The sequence below is a fragment of the Schistocerca americana genome, chromosome 8, assembly GCF_021461395.2.
Source record: "Schistocerca americana isolate TAMUIC-IGC-003095 chromosome 8, iqSchAmer2.1, whole genome shotgun sequence".
Lineage (NCBI taxonomy): Eukaryota > Metazoa > Arthropoda > Insecta > Orthoptera > Acrididae > Schistocerca > Schistocerca americana.
In genome coordinates, this window is record NC_060126.1 from 30,090,724 (window position 1) to 30,114,954 (window position 24,231).

At 44.2% G+C, this 24,231-nt stretch overlaps 1 protein-coding gene across 1 annotated transcript in view; it reads left to right on the plus strand.

Annotated features, from left to right (window-relative positions):
- Positions 1 to 604: 604 nt before the first annotated feature.
- The window catches only part of LOC124625755 (choline/ethanolamine kinase), a 184,723-nt gene continuing 161,096 nt past the window's right edge, over positions 605 to 24,231 (plus strand). The window contains exon 1 of the mRNA XM_047149194.1: positions 605 to 750. Coding sequence (XP_047005150.1) covers positions 733 to 750 — 18 coding nt within the window. The 5' untranslated portion in view covers positions 605 to 732. The remainder of the gene's footprint in view (positions 751 to 24,231) is intronic.

The following is a 24,231-nucleotide window of genomic DNA, read 5'->3' on the forward strand; positions in this document are numbered from 1 at the left end:
CTAGAATATAACAGACAACGCCAACACACAGAACCGTACAGTAAATAGTGGAATTATTCTCGTTATCGATGGCAGTTTTTGGTGTGGTGCAATGAAAATCTTTGGTGGCGCGAGCGCTGCGACAAACGAAACTCGCTGGCGTCTGTAGAAGAGCGTAGTGTTGCAACAAAGATTCGTAACATAGCCGTCTGCAGACGGCCTATGCGATCTTATACTGTCTGAATAATTAGTTAAAACACAGGCTCATATAACTCAACTGATATCATTACTGGTTTATAATAGCTACCATCGGGTGATATGAATACGCCAAGTAGCAACTCGTCAACTGAACAGATCCGAATAGGTGCTACATAGTATTATGTATGCCGAGTCTAAGTGATTAAATCTGTCGCGAGCCCAAGTCCGCTTCTCTCGAAGGTATTTCGCGTGTCGTACGATGTGGTTAGCATGCCAACTGGAGAAGAAGCTGGTTCGATACCGACCGCCAACGCGGCCCAATAGCGTGCCGTGTTTACACAGCTCCCCCCCCCCCCCCCTCCCCCTCCACCGCCACGTCGCCGCGCTGCGAGAAAGCGCTCGGGACGCAGTCTCAGTTGCCGCAGGTAAGCCGAAGAGAGTAGTCGTGTTCAGTGCGACCAAGCCACTCCGTTCCTACCGTCGTTACTAGCCACTTCTCGAAGCTTCTTTCTCATTGTCTAGTCATTCCTTTACAACAGTCAGAAGTTATTCACGATGGGCGTCATTGACAAGGTAAGTTAAATCAGTTGTTATGCTTGTTTGTAAACGCTAACAATGGCTGCAGGAGACGACTGAACTTGGTTGTGGTGGGGATCCGTTGCAAATAAAGCACTGAACCACACCCAGTTTATTGGTATTGTACCATCAGCAAGATTCTTTCTCCTGAATGCCTGCAAACTGCCTTTTAGAGCTGTGAGATTCATAGCATGAGGGCGTCGCTAGTCTTTCAAATTGCTTTGTATGTGTGTCAAGTCGTTTCAGACGTTTCAGCTGTTTATGTTGTTGACAAAACACTGATTGCCAGCGCACATTGTATTCCTATATTTAAGTATATTAGGATTGCACTGCAGCACAGAAGCATGTGTTATCCCACAACTGAGGAATAACGTAGCTTAATTCAAAATTATGACGGTTATAAGGAATAGGACTATCCTCGGGGGGGGGGGGGGGGGGGGGTCCGCGTCCGCATTGTACGCATTGTATTAGCAAAATAGGTGAGTTATGCGGTTTAGAAAGCGATGAATGATGTTACGGCACGGCTCTTTAACGGGCTGTTTAGGTTATAGCGTGGAACGGAGAAATGCACAGACGCGAGTAGAAAAGTGTAAACACAGGAATCTGGCGTAGGCGGATAGAAAGTGATAGTGAGTTAAATGGTTGAAATACTGTGACGACCTTCAATTTTTATAGACCTCACAGTTTCGCGCACTGGTACTGTACTCTAACATCAGATATACAAACCGCTTGCGCGCCATTATCACGTGTGTTTTCGCACCTGTTGCCTTCGTCTTGTTGCTTGCGTTAAGGCAGCACATCACTTCTCCACGACGCGTGGCCTAGCTGTGTGTGTGTGTGTGTGTGAGAGAGAGAGAGAGAGAGAGAGAGAGAGAGAGAGAGAGAGAGAGAGAGAGAGAGTGTGAGTGGGGGGTGGGGGGAGGGAGAGGGGGTGTCTGGTGGCTTGTCTGGAGCGTAGCTACCAGGAGGGAGCGTTCAGAAATAGACCGGGAGACGCTGTTGGTTGAAGGCCAGTTATTATGGCTTAAAGCGTCAAGCGCTCTGGAAACATGGTTGGCGATAATGCATTTTATACAGATGCGCTTACATTTTCATAATTGGCCCCCGAGTCAATTGTCAAAGTGGGAGATAATTGTAAAGACGAGCTGCGACCGTTTTTTAAATCTTCTGTTGGATTGGAAGATTTAGTGCTAAAGTTATTGATAGTCACTGCATTATTCTTTCTGTGTACCTTTCACTTCTTCGCACATTTATGTTTTCAGTTTTATTTACTGTGGATGCACAATGCTTTCATTTACTTTTTACCATTGTACTGTTAAAGACAAGGAAAATTGGTCTTTCGATCCTTTCGTAAACAGTATTCTGTATTCACTGTTTTAAAGTGCGTTTTAAATTTTGTGTAAAATTGTAATTATTCAGTAGCTACATACAGCCTTACAAATGATAAAACCTGTCATCTACGCACCTTCTGAGGAACACAATGGGCTCACTTACATAAACGCAATCTAGAAAACCATTTTGTTCCTTACCACAGTATTGCATATCATTTATCTACTCTTTTTCATCCTTGTTCTGCGCCTCGTGTTTTGACTGACTGTGAGGGTGTGTGTGGGGGCGGCAGAGTTACCCAGGTGAAAGACGTGCCAAGTACCAGGTAATATAATTGGTGCAAGGAGGTGGACTCAAGTGATTGCTGATCTGTTTCCTTGTTTGAAACTGATTTAACACATTGGGAACAGATTTCTACAGATGTACACAGTCCTGTGTGTCTTAGCGACAACCGGAGACACTGGTGTGATTTTCCTTTCGGTTGATTCACGCACTGCGACGCCCCCAGAGGTAACGGGTGCAGGCGATAACGCTCGTGTGACGTCACGGACAGCCACGTCAGCCCGTCGCCAACTCGATCTGGGACGCCGGTTGGACGACACGACCCTGCGGCTAAATCCACTGGGTCAGGGACGCCACATTGTTCTGGGGGTCAGTGCAGTGTCTAGGCTGACAGCTGCTACACGCGTCCTTCCCACCTGTGAATTTTATGGTAGCGGTAGTTATGTTCGTATGAAGTTGGTGAATGCTCAGTTCTGTTGTCCAGTATCTGGTTCTTCATGAGTTAGTTTGAGATGTTATGAAACTGTTGCTAAATAAACGCAGAATAAGTATTTTTCACGACACTGCGTACTATGAGAATACTTCATGATTGTTCTTTCTTAAAAAAGGAAGAAAAGAAAATTCTGTCGCGATTACGAGTCAGGTTTTTAGTACATTCCCATTTGGTGGAAGATGATGGGAAGATTTTATGATTACAAGATTGCAGAACAATCGAGGAAGCAGTCACGTCAATTAAAAAGCGAAGAGTATGGGTGGTGAGCGATTCAAAGTGGAACGGGCACACAAAACTGATAACAGGTAAGGCAGATGGCAAATTTGTATTCGTTGGAAGAGTCAGCAGCGCATTTCATCAGAGCTTCAATTAGCAGTCGAAAGCGTCACTGGTATGCTCATCCAATTCAAGTGGCAGACGGGGCAACGGGCGTTGTGTCACCGCGTGGCTCGGTGTTAAACTTCAGAGCGCGTACGTTCCTAGAAGAGTCAACCAATACACTGGCTCCTATCGCATATATCTCGCGAAGGGAGTTGAAGGCAGTTAGAGTTCACCACCAATCGTTTTATTCTTTTTTTTTTTTCGCGAAGTATAGATTAAGATTCAGGAAGCTACATCTGCCTTTGGTATAAGCTGTGTAGCCTGGTACTACGAAAAATTCATGCACGTAATTCCGATTCTCTGTGGACTCACTTTTTCAGCCTATCAATCTTGTTTGTTTCGTTATGAAAGATAATCTTGTATGATGGCGAACAATTGCTCATTTGTTTTTGCTACCGTGGCAATTTTCAGGTTTGGGAATAGGAATCAGTCACATTGGGTTAAATCACCAGGAAAAGAAAAACCAAGGAAAACTAATATTTGTAACAGTTGCACATTCGTCACTGTGAGTAATGGAAGAGCTCTACACCAGCAGTCTCTCCCTCTCCCTCTCTCCCCCCCCCCCCCCCCCCCACACACACACACATCCTGTCTGAGACGATGGTATAAGGAAACACTATCGGGCGTAGTTATGGCTGGCTATCGAACGCTCAATTAATCTTATCGCGATTACACTCTACGAACCTAAGGAAGCAGTGGCCATCAATCGTCTTTCCAACTGTCAAAACTGTCTTTCCTGAGGTCTCCGTGACACTTGAGACCATGTTTAAACTCATTAACGGAGAAATAAGTAGCGTTACGTACCCTAAGAAATTCCTCGGGAACTTAATTCGCTTTGGCTTCTCGCAGTGGCGGAATCCTTGGAATAAACGTCTTGTAATTTCAACGAACAACTGCACGTCGCGTCCACTTAACGCTACGAAAGTGATTCCTAACAGCGCAGATGCCGTTTAAACAAATTTCTCGATATGTGACACAAATTTTCGTGATCTGTCAGTTTACGTGTGCACTCCACGTGCCACTTGACGGTGTGTGGTGGAGGGTACTCCTCATACCATTATCTTTCCTCCCTTTTTCAGTTCCATTCACGAGTGGCGCACGTTACGAATCATTGTCGGTGAAGATCCGTATGAGCTCTAATCTGATTTTCTCATCGTGGTCATTCACCGAGATGCCAACATGTTGTCCGACAGCTGTACGCACTCGGAATTTCAACAGTAAATCTCTCGTCACGCAAAACGCGTGTCTCGTAGCTTACGTCACCTGGGTTTGTTGAGCATTTCCATAACGTTCTCGCACCGAGTAAGGGATCTCGTGACGAAATGCAGTGCTCTTAGTTGGCATGAGCATGGGTGAATTAGTTTCCCTTAAGATTCTCCCTGTGAATGTCAGTCTAGCATCTGCTTCTCATGATATTTGTTTTATGTGGCCATACCACCTCAGGTCGCTCCGGATGGTTGCCCTAGATATTTTACCGTATTTACTGTTTCCAACGATTTGTCTCCAATAGTGTAATCGAAAGTAAGTGGTCCCGACAGTCGGGATACCAGTTACTGTGGAATAAGGCTGGGCATCTCGGACATATTCTGAGTCGTGGTCACCTTTGTGCTCATACCGCAAAGACTACCAAATCCACCGGTTAGTCCCTCAATCGTCAGGGGTAAAACCCAGTGGGACTCAGGGCAAGTAAGGCTATCAACCTGCTTCCCTGGTACTTTAAATATGATGCTGGCAACAATCAGAGCAAAATGCCTCGGACCTTTGGAGGTGACGGAGTTAGACCTCTAAAAGACAAACCAGGGACTCCTAAGATACGACTTGGCAAACAAATGGTAATGAGATGGGGAGCTATTAACATCAATGGGAGCTACTCTGGGAAGAAGGTAGAGCTGGCAGAGGCTGCAAGTAAGATGGGGCTGGACGTTTTAGCTGTTAGTGACATTCGGGTAAGGGGTGAGAAAGAAGAGGAAGTGGGAGAATACAAGGTCTACCTGTCAGGAGTCAAAGCGGGAATAGCACAATGGGGTGTAGGGCCTTACATCAGGAAAGAAATGGAACCCAGTGTAGTTGCAATAAGGTATGTAAACGAACGACTGATGTGGATAGCCTTGACAGTGTCTATACAAGAAAATTAGGATTGTGTCAGTATATTCGCATTGTGAAGGGGCAGATCAAGATAAGATGGATAGTTTTTATGAGGCACTCAGTGATGTAGTTGTTAGAGTAAAGGACAACGACAGTGTTCTGCTCATGGGTGATTTTAATGCCAGGATTGGAAATCGAACAGAAGGGTATGAAAAGGTTATGGGTAAATTTGGAGAGGATATGGAGGCCAACAGGAACGGGAAACAACTCTTGGATTTCTGTGCCAGTATGGGCTCAGTAATCACAAACTCCTTATTTAAACATAAGAACATTCACCGGTATACTTGGGAAGGCAGGGGAACCAGATCTGTCATTGACTATATAATAACAGATCAGGAATTCAGGAAGGCTGTGAGGGACACACGTGTATTCAGGGGATTCTTTGATGACACTGATCATTATTTAATATGCAGTGAAATTGGGATTGTGAGGCCGAAAGTGCAGGTGGTCAGGTCCATATGTAGGAGGATAAGGGTGGAGAAACTTCAGGATAAGGAAATCAGGCACAAGTACATAACAGCGATCTCAGAAAGGTACCAGTTAGTTGAATGTAGTCAATTGCAGTCATTGGAAAAGGAATGGACAAGGTACAGGGACACAGTACTAGAAGTGGCTAAAGAATGTCTTTGAACAGTAGTGTGTAAAAGTAGGATGAAGCAAACAGCTTGGTGGAATGACACAGTCAAGGCAGACTGTAAAAGGAAAAAGAAGGCGTATCAAAAATGACTACATACTAGAACTCAGGTAGACAGAGAAAGTTATGTTGAAGAAAGAAACAAAGCCAAACAGATAATTGCAGCATCCAAGAAGAAATCTTGGGAAGACTTTGGAAACAGGTTGGAGACTATGGGTCAAGCTGCTGGAAAACCATTCTGGAGTGTAATTAGCAGTCTTCGAAAGGGAGGTAAGAAGGAAATGACAAGTATTTTGGACAGGTCAGGAAAACTGCTGGTGAATCCTGTGGATGCCTTGGGCAGATGGAGGGAATATTTTTGAAGAGTTGCTCAATGTAGGTGAAAATACGATCAGTAATGTTTCAGATTTCGAGGTAGAATGGGATAGGAATGGTGATGGAAATAGGATCACATTTGAGGAAGTGGAGAAAATGGTCAATAGATTGCAGTGCAATAAAGCAGCTGGGGTGGATGAAATTAAGTCGGAACTCATCAAATACAGTGGAATGTCAGGTCTTAAATGGCTACACAGGTTAATTGAAATGGCCTGGGAGTCGGGACAGGTTCAATCAGACTGGGCAAAAGCAGTAATCACACCAATCTTTAAACATGGAAACAGAAAAGATTGTAACAACTACAGAGGTATCTCTTTAATCAGCGTTGTGGGTAAAATCTTCTCAGGTATTGTTGAAAGGAAAGTGCGAGTATTAGTTGAGGACCAATTGGATGAAAATCAGTGTGAGTTTAGGCCTCTTAGAGGTTGTCAGGACCAGATCTTTAGCTTACGGCAAATAATGGAGAAGTGTTATGAGTGGAACAGGGAATTATATCTATGCTTTATAGATCTACAAAAGGCATATGACCGGGTTCCTAGGAGGAAGTTACTGTCTGTTCTACGAGATTATGGAATAGGAGGCAAACTTTTGCAAGCAATTAAAGGTCTTTACATGGATAGTCAGGCAGCAGTTAGAGTTGATGGTAAATTGAGTCCATGGTTCAGAGTAGTTTCGGGGGTAAGACAAGGCTGCAACCTCTCTCCACTGTTGTTCATATTATTTATGGATCATATGTTGAAAACAAACTGGCTGGGTGAGATTAAGATATGTGAACACAAAATAAGCTGTCTTGCATATGCGGATGACTTAGTTGTGACGGCAGATTCGACTGAAAGTTTGCAAAGTAATATTTCAGAGCTAGATCAGAAATGTAGGGACTATGGTATGAAGATTAGCGTCTCCAAAACGAAAGTAATGTCAGTGGGAAAGAAATATAAACGGATTGAGTGCCAAATAGGAGGAACAAAGTTAGAACAGGTGGACGGTTTCAAGTACTTAGGATGCATATTCTCACATGATGGCAACATAGTGAAAGAACTGGAAGCGAGGTGTAGCAAAGCTACGGCAGTGAGCGCTCAGCTACGATCTACTCTCTTCTGCAAGAAGGAAGTCAGTACCAAGACTAAGTTATCTGTGCACCGTTCAATCTTCCGACCAACTTTGTTGTATGGGAGCGAAAGCTGGGTGGATTCAGGTTACCTTATAAACAAGGTTGAGGTTACGGATATGAAAGTAGCTAGGATGATTGCAGGTACTAGTAGATGGGAACAATGGCAGGAGGGTGTCTACAATGAGGAAATCAAAGAAAAACTGGGAATGAACTCTATAGATGTAGCAGTCAGGGCGTACAGGCTTAGATGGTGGGGTCATGTTACACGCATGGGAGAAGCAAGGTTACCCAAGAGACTCATGGGTTCAGCAGTAGAGGGTAGGAGGAGTCGGGGCAGACCAAGGAGAAGGTACCTGGATTCGGTTAAGAATGATTTTGAAGTAACAGGTTTAACATCATAAGAGGCACCAATGTTAGCACTGAATAGGGGGATCATGGAGGAATTTTATAAGGGGGCTATGCTCCAGACTGAACGCTGAAAGGCATAATCAGTCTTAAATGATGATGATGATGATGATGATGATGATTGTAATCGAACAGTACACGTACGCTGAATGAGAAAGCTGGAGGTTCACATGTTACCTTACAGGAGTAGTGCTATGGGTGTCAGAGGAATGAAATATCAGTGTGTGAACTTTGAGCTTACCGTGTCATAATTACGCCCTTTAACAATTATACACTAACGGCAAAGTGCGTAGGAGGGAATACCGTGTTCTGCAATTTTGTAAACCACATTCCCATTCGGTTTCTTAGCATGCCTGTGTGGAATCTCGTATCTAGCGATACTCATTAGGAATGTGGTAAATTGGAACTGCGCAGTATTCTTAGATGCCGCCGAGGAAACTTTGTCATTTGCTGAATTCTTCAGAATATACAGGAGCGTTATAAGTAAACTTTGCCACTTCAGCCAGTGTAGATACGTACATTTCTATCTTACGGGTACCCAATTTTGTAGGAATGATGCTCAGATTGAACACAGCAGAATTTGTTTTGTTAGTAGTGTGTCTAGACTTACCGGCAGGCGGCGGTACTGGTACTTTGAACAGAAGCATCGGTGTCACTGGGTGAAACTAATACAGGGGCTTGTGCTCACATGACCTGGGTTCGCTGCCAGGCCACTTGGAGCGTTGCAAGTTTGCCAATCCATGTCACTTTCTTATTGGCTGATTTCTATATTTGGTTTTGTTTCTTAGTTAACAGAAGCTGGTTTCACCACATCGATTCTGGGTACGGTTTCTTGGCTGTATTGTAAATATGTTACATTCTGATGGAGTTCTGCTCGCATCAGTGATATCGGGTGGAGTAAATGATTCCGTGTTTTGTTTGATATAAAACAGAAGCTGTTTTTGTCACATGGTGTTCTGTGGACTTCTGTGTGATCTGGAACGTTAATATGGTACGAAATTAACAAATATTACCCTCCTATGTGGAAATTAAAATGTTTCAGTGGTTTATTCGTTATTACTCCATAACGTATCCTTTCAAATGTATCCACAGAGTTTCATCATCCAAAGATGACTTTTTTTATGGGTCCGCATCAAGAAGGGAAGGTTTAATTATAACCACCTTGTATTTGACAACCTTTTTTCAAGTGTTTGTTCTTCTGTATGCTCGATGTTCTGTGGCAAAACTCTCACGCAGTTAGCCAGTAGAGTAACTGGAATTAGAACCAAAGATAGCGTGGTTCACATTTGAATTCGGCCATTTGCTTTTAGGTTTCCGTTTACTTCCCTCTCTACATTGAACAGCAGCAGTCAAGCATTATTCCGTCTGTCATAAAATTCATCAAGCGGCCATTCACGTCGGTAAAGTGCTACTTCTGGCAGCATTTGTACGGCCCGACTGACTCCAGGCTGTGACTAGACCATACTGTATTCGTAGACTATAACACATCAGTGCTGAAAGTCATCGGTTGCAGTACTGCTCTGTACTGAACCAGCCTTGGTGGATCTCAGCCGTATGTGCAGTGAACGGAACGCCACGACGTTTGGTCACATTCTTTTGGGCGCACATTGCACGTGCCACATCGGCGCAGATATTTCGATAGTGCAAAAATGTTGTCCGCCGGTGCGTTTTCAGCGCCCTACGGGGCGGTGACCCTCGATCAGCTGTTACGCCGCAAGAGCTATCATTTGGCTTTGCGGGCAGACATACGTAATAGGCGCAGTGCTTAGATTACGAGCGAGAAGAACTTCGCAGTGACGTGTGACAGGGTTCATACTGAACTTAAAATTAAAAGGCGAAGGAAATGAAAACTGGATTTCTTTCAACAATTTTTATTCTGGGAAGACGTTCGTTTTCTGTGACACGCGTTAGAACCAACGATTCAAATCAAGTATTGGGACACGAAATATTACGATTTAGATGTGGCTGGCTTGGTTATTTATTCTGCGACTGCGAGTTTTAAACATTTAGAGTGCGTAATACAGCAAGCAGACTGTGTAAAATTACGGCAATTTAGTAGCTATCTGCGTGTGATAGCCGTAATGACGTTTAAATGGAGAGCGTGAAAGCTGGCTAATTCTTAGCGTGAAACAAAACTCACAGACACTTCCAAATGATGGGCCATTAAAAAGACATTTTTGATTACCTCCTAAAAAATGGACAGTACACTGCGATATGGCTGTCTGAAGGTAATTAACTCACACACTACCATACGTCCCTAGAGATAGAGGCTAGGAGTAAACAGATAAGAGAAGGATTAAAGACAAAAGGAAAAAAAATATTTGACGGATACTTCCTTTGCATAGGTTTTAACTCACTCGTCAGTATTTAAAGTTCATATATTATGTAGTCTCCTCCATATCATAGTCTCCTCCATATCATAAAAGAAAATCAGATATTCCAGTAAACTATTACAACTGTGTATGTAAAGTAGCTAACAAGAAATGTTCTCTTCAAAACAGTGCTTGATTGTCCAGGTGCTACAGCGTGGGAGTAATAATGTTGCGTGGGCGTACTGGCCTCTGAATCTTTGAACGTAGTACACTGAACTGTGTTACCTTATGTGCTACAGTTGTAATTCTTTTTGTATATGATGCAGGTTTCATCGAGGTATGTTTCTTGGCACACACGTCATGTGAAAGTTATTTTCCTCGTTACGTTTTGGAAACAAGTAGTTTTGTATTCGGTGCACTGTACAAATGTGAAACCCCTAAATCCTGGCAACTTATATCTGAGACGGATTTTCTTGATCTTACTAACAGTCTCAGGAAGATGCATGCAATACAACATCTTAGCTGTTGCAGTGGAACAGGTTTTTCTGTCTTGGGGCGTTTCCTGATTGGAACTAAATCATCTTTGTAGTCACATTTCTCCTCCTCCTGCTCCTCTTCATTCTCTTCTTCCTCTAGGATTCTCTCACGTGGATGTGAAAGTACAGGTCGTTGCTGAATATAGATAGTGCTACATCGAAAAAAGTGTATAACTGTGATGTGCAATCAAATAACTAATTTTTGGAAATTTGAGGTAAGTTCTATGGGACCAAACTGGTGAGGTCATCGGTCCCTAGGCTTACACACTACTTAATCTAACTTACGCTAAAGAACACAAACACACACACACACACACACACACACACACACACACACACGAGCGCGCGCGCGCACACACGAGCGCGCCCCCCCCCCCCCCCACCTCACCCTCCCATTCAGTGGTGTTCAGCGAACGGGTTTGGAAGACGACGTATTGTCGTGGGAAGGAAAGGTGAAATGAAGCCACGTGGCGCAGTGCTAGCTGCGCTTTTGCCTGAGCCATCTGGCTCCAGGCGTGCCTCGTTAAGTAGTTAGCCGTGTCGCTAAACGCTGGCCCTTATCGCTGGCTGACTCATTAGAGGAACAGCCACGTCCTCCCCCTTGTCAGTGGTTGCTCCGCTTATCTGCGTCATTAAACGGCTCATTTGCTTCTGTGCGCATTATTTAGGCGCGGCGCTAAATGTGTGGCAGCGCGCATTGTTCGCCCAGAATGGCCCAATGATTTACGTTTTGAACACTGAAGCTACCACCGTCGGTCGTGTCTCCGCGCTCGCCGTGTTGCCTCATCTGTACACAGAGCGCGTGTGGCCTTATGCGGCACACGGCTTACTGAACGCATCGGAATGTCACGTTCCCCCTGCACCCACCTACCATTTGTTTTTATAGTATAACAGAAGAGACGGTGACACACTTGTTTTCCCTCAGTAACCACGATAGACGATTGCCTCTTTTGCTTCGTGTCGCTTCCCAGAGAACACCGGCTTCGCAAAGCCGAAGCTTGCATCTGAATTTCGCAATCGACCTTTTTGAGCGCGGCAGAGGGTACCTCGTGTACCCCCACCCTAGTATCCTGTTCCAGTCGCGAGGGACAGAAGAATACTGCTAAGCTGCCGTGTGAACTCGAATCTCTCACGGTATTTTCGGGAGACATGCGTAGGAGGAAGCAATATATTACTCTGCTCGTTTAGGAAAGTACTCTCGACGAATTTTGATGATAAATCACACTGACAAGGGAACCTCCCAACGCACCCCCCTCAGATTTAGTTATAAGTTGGCACAGGGATAGGCCATGAAAAACTGAACACAGATCAATCGAGAAAACAGGAAGAAGTTGTGTGGAACTATGAAAAAAATAAGCAAAATATACAAACTGAGTAGTCCATGCGCAAGGTAAGCAACATCAAGGAGGGTATCAGCTTACGAGCGCCGTGGTCCCGTGGTTAGCGTGAACAGCTGCGAATCGAGAGGTCCTTGGTTCAAATCTTCTCTCGAGTGAAAAGTTTAATTTTTTATTTTCAGAAAATTATTATCTGTCAGTCCGTTATGTTTTCATCAGTTTTTTGGGAGTGATTATCACATCCACAAGAAAACCTAAATCGGACAAGGTAGAAGAATCTTTTTACCCATTCGCCAAGTGTGCAAGTTAGGTGGGTCGACAACATATTCCTGTAATATGACGCACATGCCGTCACCAGTGTCTTATAGAATATTTCAGACGTGTTTTCCTGTGGAGGAATCGGTTGACCTATGAATTCGCGATCAAATATTTTCGGTTCCTATTGGAGAGGCACGTCCTTTCGTCTACTAATCGCACGGTTTTGCGGTGCGGTCGCAAAACACAGACACTAAACTTATTACAGTGAACAGAGACGTCAATGAATGGTCAGATCGTAACTTTGCGAAAATAAAGTAAGTAAAATTTTTACTCGAGGGAGGACTCGAACCAAGGACCTCTCGTTCCGCAGTTGCTCACTGTAACCACGGGACCACGGCGCTCCTCAGCTTACATTCTCATTGATGTTGCATATCTTACACTAGGGCGACTCAATTTGTATATTTTGCTTATTTTTTCATAGTTCCACAGAACTTCTTCGTGTTTTCTTGATTGATCTGTGTTCAGTTTTTCAAGGCCTATCCACTGTGTCAATTTATAACTAAATCTGAGGGGGGTGCGATGGGGAGGTTCCCTTCTGAGGTGTAGAACGCCTCTCTCGTAGCTCTGGCACTGGAGTTGTCAGCGTCTTCATGACGCTTTCGCGCTTGCTAAATGGACCTGTGGTTAATGCTGTGCTCTTCTTTGGACCTTCTGTGACCGCGATTATGATGATGACGCTTTGAGCCAGGCCCACACCTGCGCGGAACTGCCTGGTGCAACTCATTAAAGTTTACGCCACTTCCACGCCTTGCCTGATAATGGAGATGAAATGATGATGAAGACAACACCCGGTCCCCGCCGACCTGAGAAAATATCTGACCCGGCAAGTAATCGAACCTCGGCCCCTCGCATGGCATTCCTCTGCACCGACCACTCAGCTACGGAGGCTGGCTACCTGGTACGCTGACAAAAAAATGTTGAATTATTGGTTAAACGGGGGATTTGTAAGCTACTTCCTTCATTGTCGGCCTAAAATTCCTTTCAATGAATCTATGTGGAATCTGGCTTAACTGCGGTCAGTTTTTTGCGCTGGTTCCACTTTAAATCGCTACGTACACATAGTCTGAGATATTTGTAGAATAAAAATCCGCTCAAGTTACCAAGCGCATCCTTAGTTTTTTCCACGACCGATTTCGAAGCATGAAGCTTCATCTTCAGGTTCCAACAGATAATTATTGAAACATAAATGTGTGGCGGTCGGGTCAGTCAATCATGGGGGGGACTGAAGGGGGAATCACACCCACGTCAAACAAAAGCATGGGAGTGTAGGACCAGGGACCACAGCGTCTGCATGGACAGCAACACACGGTTGAGGATGTTCTCTTGATCAAATATTTTGTACCCAGATATTTAGTAGGTATGATTGCCTCCAGACATTGTTCTCATTGTTCTGCAGTCGTGTGATCGTACAATGGCGTCTTTCTGCCTGTCTGCCCGCAGTACTTGAATTTGTTAGTGTTGAGTGGGGATCAAATGCCGATCGATCCACTGCAGGTCGTCCTGCATTTCTTTTTCCAGCGTTGCGACTTCTCTGTACAAACCGGCATCATCCGCGTAAATCCTAATGGGACTACCGATGTTATCCACTGGGTCATCCCTGCATACTGAGTTGTAGCGAAGTGGTAACGCACTGGAGAGAGGGTGGTTCAAATCGCTGTCAGGCCATCCAGGCATAGGTTTTACCGTAGTTCCCCTAAATTGCTTGGGTCAAACCCGGGCGTGGTTGATTGGACCAACAGTGGTTTGAATCCCAGTCAGGCTATCCAGGCATAGGTTTTAGCATACTTCACCTAAATCGCTTAGGGCAAATCCTGGGATGGTTGATTGGAAAAGGACGCGGCTGGATTCCTATTTTGTGCCCCATCTGTAATGCTAACCTTCCTTTGTCCAGAGTCACGGTCCCAGTGGCATCTTGTGTATGGAACGTACTCTCGGTTTTAGTATGCAACTTGCACACAAATTTCTTGTACAACTTGCTGCTGAATCTTTCGTATCTGGAAGAGATGTAAGGGTGCAAGATTTCGTTTCGACAAGGAAGGCGTGGTGCATTGATCAATGTTAGCGGAACATCTCAAATACCTGCATACCTGTAAAAGCCCACCCATCTAGAAAGATGAATGTCATTAGACACAGCGAAATGTAGTACTGTACCTTTATTAATTGCTGATATGTCATAAAACACGTATTTCCCGAAGGAAAGTACAGAAATTGCTGCTATTGGTGTCGCAGTTGTTAAACGAATTCTATAGCAGATGACACTCGGAAAACGGGTGTATATTAACCAAATGAGAACAAACGATGGAGCGATGAGACTTACTGATACCGCAAAGCCAAAATACACACGCAGGCACGAGATGCAGTGTATAAAAGTCAATTCTAGTGAATGAATGCATTCCTATCACGAAGTAAACTCTTAACCCGAAAGAGCAGCGTTTGTATCCCGTTGCGTTTGCAATGAAACTGTCGCCGGCAGGGAGACGTATATGGACTTTTTGCCGTTATTTTGAAACTAAAATGAAAAAGGGACGAGAGAGCGGGTGGTGTAGATCACTGACGGGTTGTAGCAGTGTGACCGACTGACGTGCCGTTTCTTAGGTTCATCTTGTATTTACGTAACTCCATTTAATTAATTAATATTTCTCAGCTGCCCGTTACTTTGAGCATCTTATTTCTTTAGTCTCTTTCTTACATTTTTGACTTGATGCTTGTTCTTGAAACTTTATTTGTAGGTTTTCGCGAGGTAATTGGCGCCCTTTTCCAGGCGTCCACCATTTGACCGCTTGTCAATCTCTTGAGTCCAACAAAATTGCTTATTTATGTGCTATTTAGAAAATTTATAAACGACAGAATTAATAAAACGCGGAACCAATTGTAAGAGCATACGAATAAAAAACCACAGAAAAGTTCTCGAATACGGCGAGAAACACTGTGCCGCAAAGAAACTTTTCAACGTGGACTTGAATAATCTATCACTCATCTCTTTCGGTTCCGCTGGAAGCCAGTTGAAAATTAAGTCTGGTAAATATTGCACATCTTCCTAAAGGAAGGTTCCAGAATATTTTCACTCTGCAGCGGAGTGTGCGCTGATATGAAACGTAAGTTAGTCTCCGTCCGGCACATGGTTTTAATCTGCCAGGAAGTTTCTAAAGGAAGTGTTATGAAAATGCACACCGTATTTCAGGGTTGCCTACACCAGACGGTAAAACGGAACTTTTGCAGGATTGCTTTGTTGGCAGTCTGTATGTCTGTCCGTCCGTCAGTTACGAACTCGTTTTCACAGTATCGGGTAGACGTATGAAGTTGAAACTTGTCTTATACTGAGGTCTGTGGTCTATTTGCGATGCAAAAAATTTAAGCTTCTGAAACTCTGCGTCAGTGCAGTCAAAAGATACGGCTATTTATGTCACATATTTTGATACTTGGCAAACACACGCATCAAAATCTATATGGAACTTACTGGTGGCCTAGAAGCATTAAATTTGGCAGGAAGCAAGATTCCGCAAAACAAGGAAAGAAAAAAAAGCTGAAAACTGTTAATCAGCAATTACATCACGGGAGATACTTTTTTGTAATTTGTTATCCGACTGTCAGTCATTCTTTAAGACCTCTTTTTCTCGGTAATGAGCGGGCGTATGAAGCTGAAATGTCTCATGGTAAGATCTATGAACCCTTGACGGTGGATATACTTAAGCTTCTAAGTCAATGCAATCAATAGATAGTCATTTATCCGACATATTTTGATATCTTACCAGTATCGATAACAGGTAAAAAGTGTCGAAATTGTAAATTTCCGGGATGAATGAACTATCTTCACACATGACTAAGTTTGTACGGGCAGTTGGTGGGCGAGTTCTGGTCGCACTCATCCGGAATTTTGTTCCGTCCGGTGCTCAGAGTGATTGTCACAGTTTCTCCTAAATAAAGCCGTATTGCTAACAGATGTCACGATGTAATATATTAACAGGGAAGACTGAGTTGGAGCCGCCCGAAAAACAGCCTGCACTCGGTTTCCGAACTTAAACCGCAGTTCAATCTGAACGCCCTTTTCTGGGCAAAGAATAGCTTTGGTAAGAGCACAAAGGCGCCCCAAAATAAAACACCATACGAGATAACGGTGTGAAGATAAACAAAGTAAACAAGCCTTCGTGTTTGTGTCATAGACAATGATCAATCTTACTGAGAAGACAGCAGCACTCAATTGCTGCACAGTATTTGGAACGTGACACTTCTAAATAAGTCTTCCATCTACTCTCACTTCTATGACTTCAAAGTGGTAGAGTTCACTGACTAACCGCCTCGGGGCAGTAAAATATCCCGTTTTACGGGAGTGACGTCTCGATAGACAGACACCGATGTCAGGTGAGCGAAGAGTCCATGCTACTGGAGCTCCTTGACCAACCTCTGTTAAACTTTTGTCTCGTACACCGTCCTACGAGGCGTAGAAATCTGGAGTGGAGGCTAACCGTAGGAGACAGTTGCAGCTGCTTTGTCTGCCAAGAGCACCGCAGTGGACACCCAGCAGGCACACCCACCCAATAACTGATGAGCAACGAACGCAAGACAAAGGAAACCTACACCAGTCAGTACTGAGCGTTCTGCTCGCCCATCTCTCAACAAGTGCTTGTTTCCGATCACATGAGTGCAGGACTTCTTTCCTAATTTTAACCATTCACGTCTCCTGTATGATTTTGGGACACTTCTTAATACCCTCGTTTGATTAACAACATGCAATCCCTTTGCTGTAATTTGAAAAATAACCTGCTCTAACCTCCCCATTTGCTGACTGTTGCTAATTTCCCCGCGATGGCTGTTAGATGCGGGACAACAAACTGGTTTGATTGACCTTGCACAGATCTGAGTCAGAATACATTATGTCGCTGCATGTTTATAAGTTGGTGGCTAATGAGTCTGCCCGTAGGAGCATTCGCAGAAAATTGTTATTGCCTTACGTAAGATCTCGATTGCCTTCGCGGAACTTGGCTTGCGAAACGCAGCTGTTTGCACGCTCTCGTGGTTGCGAAAACCGGAAACCCGTGAGGCCGCATATGGACAGCTAACGTAGTGGGCGGGCGGGCAGCTGTCACCGCCTTCCAAAACAGAACCACCCGCTCTGGATGTAAAACCGGGCACAGTGCTGGCGCCAACAGCTTTCCTTTTCATTCTACTGTTCTCGAGACCAACGCAAATTACGTTTGTTGTTAATTTCAAAGCATTTCCTATATGACACTATTTCTTCCCTCACTTGAGCTTGCTTTCCTTTTAAAATACACTAGGTGTTAATGCATACGAAAAGTGTTCGAAAAATAACGGGATTTTTAAAGAAATTTTATTTAATCGTCTACATCAAGGGTGTGCAGACTTGTTAGTACCGCGGACGGGAAACCACCACCTGTGGCTATGTAAGGGTCGCAAGTACAAAAACATCGTGCCATCAGTCGTTATTCAGAGTCGGGGGCCGGCCGAAGTGGCCGTGCGGTTAAAGGCGCTGCAGTCTGGAACCGCAAGACCGCTACGGTCGCAGGTTCGAATCCTGCCTCGGGCATGGATGTTTGTGATGTCCTTAGGTTAGTTAGGTTTAACTAGTTCTAAGTTCTAGGGGACTAATGACCTCAGCAGTTGAGTCCCATAGTGCTGAGAGCCATTTGAACCATTTGAACCAGAGTCGGGTTCCCCTGCCCCAATGTCTGCTAGAATGGATTGAAAAGAACCAAGTTCTCCATTTCGGGAGGGAATGAGAGCGCTGGTTATGTTCGAAATTCCACCATTTTCGAACACACTTTGCTGCCTCCGTTTTCAATGCAGTGATTGTTTTTTAAGTATCACACACGTAATTTGTTTGCACGTTTTGCTGCACATACGAGACAATTTTTCCATATTATTTGTTTAGTCTGACAAATTTTTCTCTCATTGTAGGAAAAATTGAAACAGAAAAACGTGCTTGCACTTTCACAGTTCGCGGCTTTCTCCGATTTTGGAACACGTTTTCCCTTGTGCATTCGTTGCACTACAGCTTCGTGAAATTTAACAAAAGTTCTCTTCACGGAAATTTTACTGCGGTTCCACCTGTTACACATTCAGTACTGTTCTTGTGTTTGAGTACGAAATATGTTAATCCTTAACGCCCCATCGTCACCAATTTCATTAGAGATGGAACACGAGGGGAACCGCGGACAACCTACATCTGCGCGGAAGGGTGTCAGTCCACGACGCCATTTCCATCGCTGTTAAGGTGAGAGATGTGTCCTCACACGAGAGCGGCGTTTAACGTCGACACTGCCATTGGCAAACAGAGTACATCCGCTGCCAACCCACCTCATGACCTTTACCCAGAATACTAACTGTAACGGGTGGCCCTATGCTATGGTATGGTATGGTGGCAACACACACTGGCGGAGGGGGGACTGTGGGTTAGGCAAGCTGCAGTGGCGACCTGGTACTGCTTCGTTTCGCGTGGCTGGCAGAATGATGAAAGTAAGTTCAACTTTATGTCGATCATGAGTAGAGGGACATACCATCTTCTCTCCAACGGCATCAAGGGATTCGACCAGCTTTAATTAATGGTATGTCGGAGAAAATATCAAGTCAGCAAAACACACTGCGGGATGGAATTTAACGTGCGACTCTGACGCACGGGCTGATTAACATCAATTCCCATCTCGCCGCCCGCTTTCTGGCCATGAAAATCACATCTGCCGTCAATATCATAAGAAACTTGCTGTGCGACGAGAGTAGAACATTCAGCAACCTCGGTCTTGGAGAACGGCAGTAACAGTGGAGGCAGAATTAGTTTCAGCACGCTGCAGTTGCGATCGCGGGAAATCCGCGATAATATCGCATTTTTTCCGAGATTCAATTGAACTCTTAAGGGATTCGCTATCGAGGCAGCGGATGGGCGGCCTGGGTAGCAGCGTTGCCAGGTCGCGGGGGGAACACAACACAGTAGCTTCCTGCGAGGCCGCGCCGCGGTGCGCTGCAGTCCGCTGCGCCAGTAGCAAAAACTCACGGCTCTACTCACTGGCTACCGGCTCGCGCGCGCCTCGGCATAAGCCGTGACGTAAGCACGTTCACGATCGTTCTTCGCGCGGCGTCTATACTGCACAACTTGGTGTCAAGGCACATCATCTGAAATTGTACTGAATGCTTTCTCAGAAAATTATTTTGAACAATTAATTCATGAGCCCACTCCAAGCCTAAATGCGAAACCATACTTGACCTCTTAGCAACAAATAACTCTGGACAAATAGGGAGTATCATGACTGATACATGGATTAGCCACCACAAGGCAGTTGCTGCTAGGCTGAATACCGTAACACCCACAACCATCAAAAAGAAACGCAAAATACATTTTAAAAAGGTGATAAAAATGCTCTTCACGCCGCTTTAAGAGACAGTCTCCACTCCTTCCGATCTGATGGTGTGAGAGTAGAAAAGATGTGGAATTATTTCAAATAGATAGTATCGACGTCAATTGAGAAATATATATACACCGTATAAATTAATAAGTCATGGTACTGATCCCCCATGGTACACAAAACGGGTCAGATCGTTGTTGCAGAAGCAACGAAAGAAGCGTGCCAAATTTCAAAGAACGCAAAATCCCCAAGACTGGTAAAGTTTTGCAGAAGTTCGAAATACAGCGGGTGCTTCAATGCGAGATGCTTTTAATAATTTCCACAACGATACTCTGTCTCGGAATCTGGCAGAAAACCAAAGAGATTCTGGTCATACATAAAGCACACCAGTGGCAAGATGAGATCAATATCTTAAATGCGCCATAACAACGGTGAAGTGGTTGATGACAGTGGCACTAAAGCGGAATTATTAAGCACGGGTTTCTGAAACCCCCTTCACCAAAGACGACAAAAGTAAATATTCCTAAATTCCTATCAACACCAACTGCCAAGAAGAGAAACATAGTAGATATCCTCGGTGTAACAAAGCAGCTTAAATTACTTAACAAAGGCAAAGCCCCCGGTCCAGATTGTATACCAGTCAGGTTCCTTTCAGAGTATGCTGATACAATAGCTCCATATTTAGCAATTATATAGAATCGCTCGCTCACAGAAAGATCCGTACCTAAACACTGAAGAATTGCTCAAGTCACAGCAATACCCAAAAAGGGACGTAGGAGTAATCCGCTGCATTACAGGCCCATATCACTAACATCGATTTGCAGTAGGTTTTTCGAACATATTCTGTGTTCGAACGTTATGAAGTACCTCGAAGAAAACGATTTATTGACACATAGTCAGCACGGATACAGAAAATATCGTTCTTGTGAAACACAACTAGCTCTTTATGCTCGTGAAGTAGTGTGTGCTATTGGCAGGGGGTGTCAATTTCATTATATATTTTTAGATTTCCAGTAGGCTTTCGACACCGTTCCTCACAAGCGTCTTCTAACCAGACTGCGTGTCTATGGAATATCGCCTCAGTTGTGCGACAGACGTGATTTTCTGTCAGGAAGGTTACAGTTTGTAGTAATAGAAGGAAAGTCATTGAGTAAAACAAAATAATATCCGGCTTTCCCCAAGGAAGTGTTACAGGCTCCCTCTATTGTTCCTGATCTAGACTAACGACATAGGAGACAGTCTGAGTAGCCGTCTTGGATTGTTTGCAGATGATGCTGTCAGTTACCGTCTTGTAAAGCCATCAGATGACCAAAACGAATTGCAAAATGATTTAGATAACATACCTTTACGGTGCGCAAAGTGGCAATTGACCCTGAATAAAGAAAAGTGTGAAGTTATTCACTTCAGTACGAAATGAAATCCGCTAAATTTTTATTACGCGATAAGTCACACAAACCTGAAGGCTGTAAATTTAATTAAATACTTAGGGATTACAATTACAAATAATCTAAATTGGAACGATCACGTAGATAATGTTGTCGGTAGAGCAAACAAAAGACTGCATTTCATTGGCAGAACACTTAAAAGGTGCAACAGGTCTACTAAAGAGACTGCTTACACCACGCTTGTACGCTCTATTCTGTAGTATTGTTGTGCGGTGTGGGATCCGCATCAGGTGGAGCTGACGGATGACATCGAAAAAGTTCAAAGAAGGGCAGCTCATTTTTTATTATCACGAAATAGGGGAGATAGTGCCACAGACATGATACGTGAATTGGAGTGGCAACCAGTAAAACAAAGACGTTTTTCTTTGCGATAGGATCTTCTCATGAAATTTCAATCACCAGTCTTCTCCTCCGAAACATTCTGTTGGCGCCCACCTACTTCGGGAGAAATGATCATCACGATAAAATAAGAAAAATCAGGGATCGCACAGACAATTTAAGTGCTCGATTTCTCCGCGCGCCGTTTGAGAGTGGAACAGTAGACAGATAGCTTGAAGGTGGTTTAATGAACCCTCTGCCAGGCACTTTATTGTAAATAGCAGAGTAATCACGTAGATGTCGACGCATTTCCTCACTCAGATAATTGAGCTCCCTTAGGCGCGCGACATTCTTAACTTAATCCTTCAGCCTGTGCGATTTACTATAGCGACGAAACATGGAGATATTGTACCATGCTCGGGTGTCTGTTCGAAGAGTGTGTTAAAGCAGGAGAGAAAACGAGTGAAAGAAAGAAGGCAATTGAAGAAGAAGATCTCTCTTAGGAAGATATTTCCGAATTGAAATTTCCCTTCAGACATCCTAAATCAGTTGCGGATGGACGAAGAGTTCTCTACGTGTGTCCCACGAAAATAATGATTCCAGTTATCTATTTCTCTTTTCGTAATTTTTTCAAGTAAAATAAAACTATATGCTAAATCTGATAATATAATTTCATTCCTCACACTTTTGTCTTTAAAAAACTTGGTGTGTCCACGCTCGGTGTAACCGCTGCACCATGTCAAAGGACCCCTTGCAGCCGTAACAGTGGTTACTGGCGGTAATTCCCGAATATATGCTACTGGACCTGTTACAAAATTATTTTGTAAAAGTCATTTTGAGTATATTTTCTATCAGCATACGTAGGGTAACTGAAAAAATTAAGTTCTAACAAAATGCCGACGTGGTGAAATGTCATTTTCTTCGTTCACAAAATAGAGATAAAAGCGTTCGCTGACAGTTAAGCTAAGCAAACTCTGTAACATGCAGCAATCCGTCCAGATCGGAAAGGAGGTCCTCCACCTTCTTCGTAGCCATCGTGGTCCTGTGGGCCTCCTTGGCAGCTTCTCTGATTCGCTGCACTGCTCACTCGATATGCCTTCCGCTAGCTTTTGTGCACAACTTGTAACAGATTGGTCCAATATCACGTTCAGGCACGTTGAAATCACATATCGACTACATTTCCTCGCTGTGAATGGCTTTCAGAGACACTTTGTCACAATTCGGCTGGTATCTCGATAACAGAGTTTCTGGCGAACTTGAGATGAACACCACAATAAAGCAGAGAATATTTTAAGCAAAAAATAGATATTTGAAATTTTCAAAGATGACTACCCCTTAACTATGACTAAAAGGAACAGTAGGACGAGCCAAGATAAAATAACACTAACATACTTCGTCAGTTTAAAATATCATAACTTGACCTGGTATGTCAGCAGACGCTCCTGACTTCAGTGAGGCCAGCAGCGTACCTGCTTTAAGAAAATTAAAATGTTATCCTTCGTAGCTTTTAAACTGAATTCATGAAGCCGAAAAATACTGTGTGGGGCAGTGGAATGTCGCGCTTCATCCCAACCGGGATTTTATTCCATTATGTCAAACAGTGTACACTTATTAGATACCCGCTGGCAGATTCATGAATAAGCTTCGCAGGAACAGAGGAATAAACTAGCGTGTAGTACTTCGGTTCCGACAGCCACAGCTATTAGCTAAGACTGTTCGCTGCTCGTCAGGAAGACGGCGTACGCAGGCAGTGTAAACCACTTACGGAAGCTGTCACATTCCTGTGTACTTCGTCGTCAAAACTACCCATTGTGAAGAGTCGTTATCGACCGCAGTAAAATAATTCACAACCCCAACAGGTTTCCGAAATTGTGCATTGCTGTTTACCGTAATAATGCCTCAGCCCTGTTATTCGCCACAGCCCCATGTGACTTTTTTCTATTCCTAAAAATAAAGAATCCTTAAAGGATTGACATTTAATACGCATCGCGGAGAGAGCCTGAAGGTAAGCGAAAGACAGTTCCAGAAGTGTTCATAGGATTGGAAAAAGCGCTGGCATATGTGTACAGTGTCTGACAGGAATTATTATGTAGGGGATAGCATTGATGTAGACGAATAAATTAAATTCTTTCGTAAAAATAAAATGAAATTCTCGTTATTTAACACGGATCGGATAGGTACGTTACGCGTTTTTGATCAGACATCTCCACGTGGCCGTCACCTCGAACGCCGTCACTCGCAGCTGGTTTCGCGCTGTTTCAGTGCGTGACGTCTGTGTTCCTGAGCGAAAGGATAGATGGACCAGCCTGCAGCAGTTGTGTGCCGAGGGTTATCAGCGGCCCCATCGCCGGGGAGTGCTCCCGATATAAACCAGAGCCCCTCTAACAGGGCTGCCTTCATGCGCTGCGCGACTGCCTCTGCTGAGGCTAAATGCGTCCCATAGCGGCCAGTGGGGGCAAAGTGATCGGCCGTTGCGTCAATCTTCCACGCCGCCTGGTTTGAAGCCCGAAAATAGGCAACCGCATGGGGAAACACTGTGTGATCAGTTTTCTCCCATCCTGTCGCTTCTTCGATACAGGGTGAACATTGACAGACAGCACGAACAGATACCTGTTTAGAAAGGGAGGAAAGAAGTCCTATGAGCATGTGTCCGGAAATGGGTGGTGTGCTAGCAACGACAACAATCGTCTCAGAACACAGTATAG